General features: G+C 40.7%; 1 protein-coding gene across 1 annotated transcript in view; it reads right to left on the reverse strand.

Moving 5' to 3' along the window:
- Positions 1 to 1,104: 1,104 nt before the first annotated feature.
- LOC113814010 (lachesin) overlaps positions 1,105 to 2,500 on the reverse strand; it is a 64,515-nt gene continuing 63,119 nt past the window's right edge. Inside the window, exon 7 of the mRNA XM_070118539.1 lies at positions 1,105 to 2,093. Coding sequence (XP_069974640.1) covers positions 1,966 to 2,093 — 128 coding nt within the window. The 3' untranslated portion in view covers positions 1,105 to 1,965. The remainder of the gene's footprint in view (positions 2,094 to 2,500) is intronic.

The following is a 2,500-nucleotide window of genomic DNA, read 5'->3' on the forward strand; positions in this document are numbered from 1 at the left end:
GGGTACGGGTGGGGGGAGGGGGGAGGGGAGAAAAAAGGGGGTGCGGGAGAGGGAGTAAAGAAAGAGAGGGGAAGGAGAGGTAGGGTACGAGGGGGGTAAGGAGGGGCATTTTGGGAGTACCATGCCTTTTTTTGTTTGTTTACATGATGGGGGAGGGTAATTTGGTAATATGGGGGCACCCTACTATCAGTGCTAAAAGGGGTAGGTGGAAGATAGGACAGGAAAGGGGTATTAAGGGAGGGAAGGGGAAGAGTGAGGAGGGCTAGAGGAGAGAGAGAAGAAAGGAGGTAGGTGAAGGGAAGAAAGGAAGAAGGGAGAAGGGGAAAGGGAGATAGAATAATGTTGGAAGGGAAAGAATAACTCGGATGGAAGAGAGAGAGGCACATGGGAATGGAAGAAAAGGAAGAAGGGGGATGGTAAAGAGAGGGGAAGGAAGTGGAAGGGGAAGGAAAGGAAGGAGGTGGAGCGAGGGGAGTGGGAACAGGAAATGAGGGAGAATTAAGAAGGGCAAAATTTGAGTACCATACTCTCATAACTAGGCACCAAGGGGTTTGTTCACTGGGGTTATATATCAAGTTACTTCATATTTACTTGACATTAAGGGTAAGAGTTATTGAGCTAGCACGGGTATCGGGCACGGGTACCATGAAGGATAATGGAGTATGGATACCAATAAAAAGGTATATAGTCTCTATGGGTATTCTGACCCATTATATAAGCGCATATTTGTAATCCGCAGATTAACAACAAAAAAACTGTTCACTGGGTGTTTTCAGATCACCGGTTATCAAACTATTTACAAGTTTCCTTCATATGTATACATCTATAGCACACATTCTCGTACAAGAAAAATAGAACACTACAATATTCAGGTTTATAGTTTTAACGTGTTCTTCTCCAACACTATTGAACTGTTCTCCTCTGTTCCTCCTTTGTTCTATTGTTCCAGCTTGTATTTTGCTAAAACTGACATATCTATTTTTAGAAAGGGGTCACTGGTCCATTATCAACACTCACCTTTGTTCACTGGGTGACGGTGAACGTTGTTACAAGATGTTCTGAACATTTAAGTTATAACTTCGTGTCAATCTTTATATCATGCGATTTTTTCTTCTTTTTTTCTTCTTTACTTTCATTGGCAATATATAGTAGATATTTTTTCTCGAAATTATTATACAGATACACAAAATAATCCATTCATATTTTCACGTTAAACACCAACAATGAATACATTTGCTGGGATTATATACATGTATTGTTTTGAAATGTGCAGCCTTATTAGAACATAGTTTTCTTCCACTAATGTCATTCTTACTGAGGTAATAATATTAATAATGTTGATAAATCAAATCAAAACAGAAATCATAAATCTCTTCAGTCTTGGTATAAACATGAAATGTGAACCAGGTCTCCATTTTGAACGATGAACACATACTGTATGTATATATATATATTGGAAACGGAATCGCCTAGACATGACATACATATCACTTCTCTTGAATGAAAAACACTCACACGCACACACACACGAGGTATGGATAGTTTCAACAGCCAGAAGAGAGGAATATATGTTCATAATCCGCAACTGTTCACATTTGTTTAAACAAAATGCACAGTTGTACATATCTCACATTTTCTTTTTCAAAGTAATGCTCAATTCACTGTTTTCATAGGTAATAGCTGTTCAGACTTCACTCTATTATTTCTTTCTATTATTTCTTTCATATTCTTCGCGGTTCAGAGTTGTTCAAAACAGTTCATCACTGTTCACAGGTCATAGACGCCCCCAGCAGCTTCAAACACCCGCGACTCTTGCCATTCCAGGTTCCTGTACAATGACCCACACACAACACAACGAAGTCCTTATAAGCTCACAATTCACAATTAAAAAAGAAGACGAAAAACGAAGGAAGAAGAGAAGGAGAGGAAGGGGGAGAAGAGGAAGGGCGCCTCCGGTTGAGACCATCACCGCAGGAGCGTCTGGAGGAGCTCGACGAGGGCGAAGACGCTGAGGAAAAGCAGGTTCCTCCGGGAGAAGGAGGACGCTGCGTCGGCGCCGCTCGTCCCGTGCTGCATGGCGGCGGGGCGCTCTCCTGCGGCAGTTAGTTTTATTATTATTATTATATTATTATTTTATTACTATTATTATTATGCGGTTAGTGGTATGGCTGGGCCGGCCGGCAGACACATGTGGCCAGACACACATGCATACTTACACATGTCTATATATATGTGTGCATATGTATATGTACACACATACAAACACTCTTATATATGTGTGTGTGTTTGTTTGTTTGTGTGTGTGTGTGTGTGTGTGTGTGTGTGTGTGTGTGTGTGTGTGTGTGTGTGTGTGTGTGTGTGTGTGTGTGTGTGTGTGTGTGTGAGTATAAATACAAAGAAAGTGAGAAATAGAGAGTGCACACTCATTTATACACATATATTCTGAATATAGTTAGAATTGCCCAACGATACCATAAAAAGTTCAAATATATGCATGAAA

This window comes from Penaeus vannamei, chromosome 42 (assembly GCF_042767895.1).
Source record: "Penaeus vannamei isolate JL-2024 chromosome 42, ASM4276789v1, whole genome shotgun sequence".
NCBI lineage: Eukaryota > Metazoa > Arthropoda > Malacostraca > Decapoda > Penaeidae > Penaeus > Penaeus vannamei.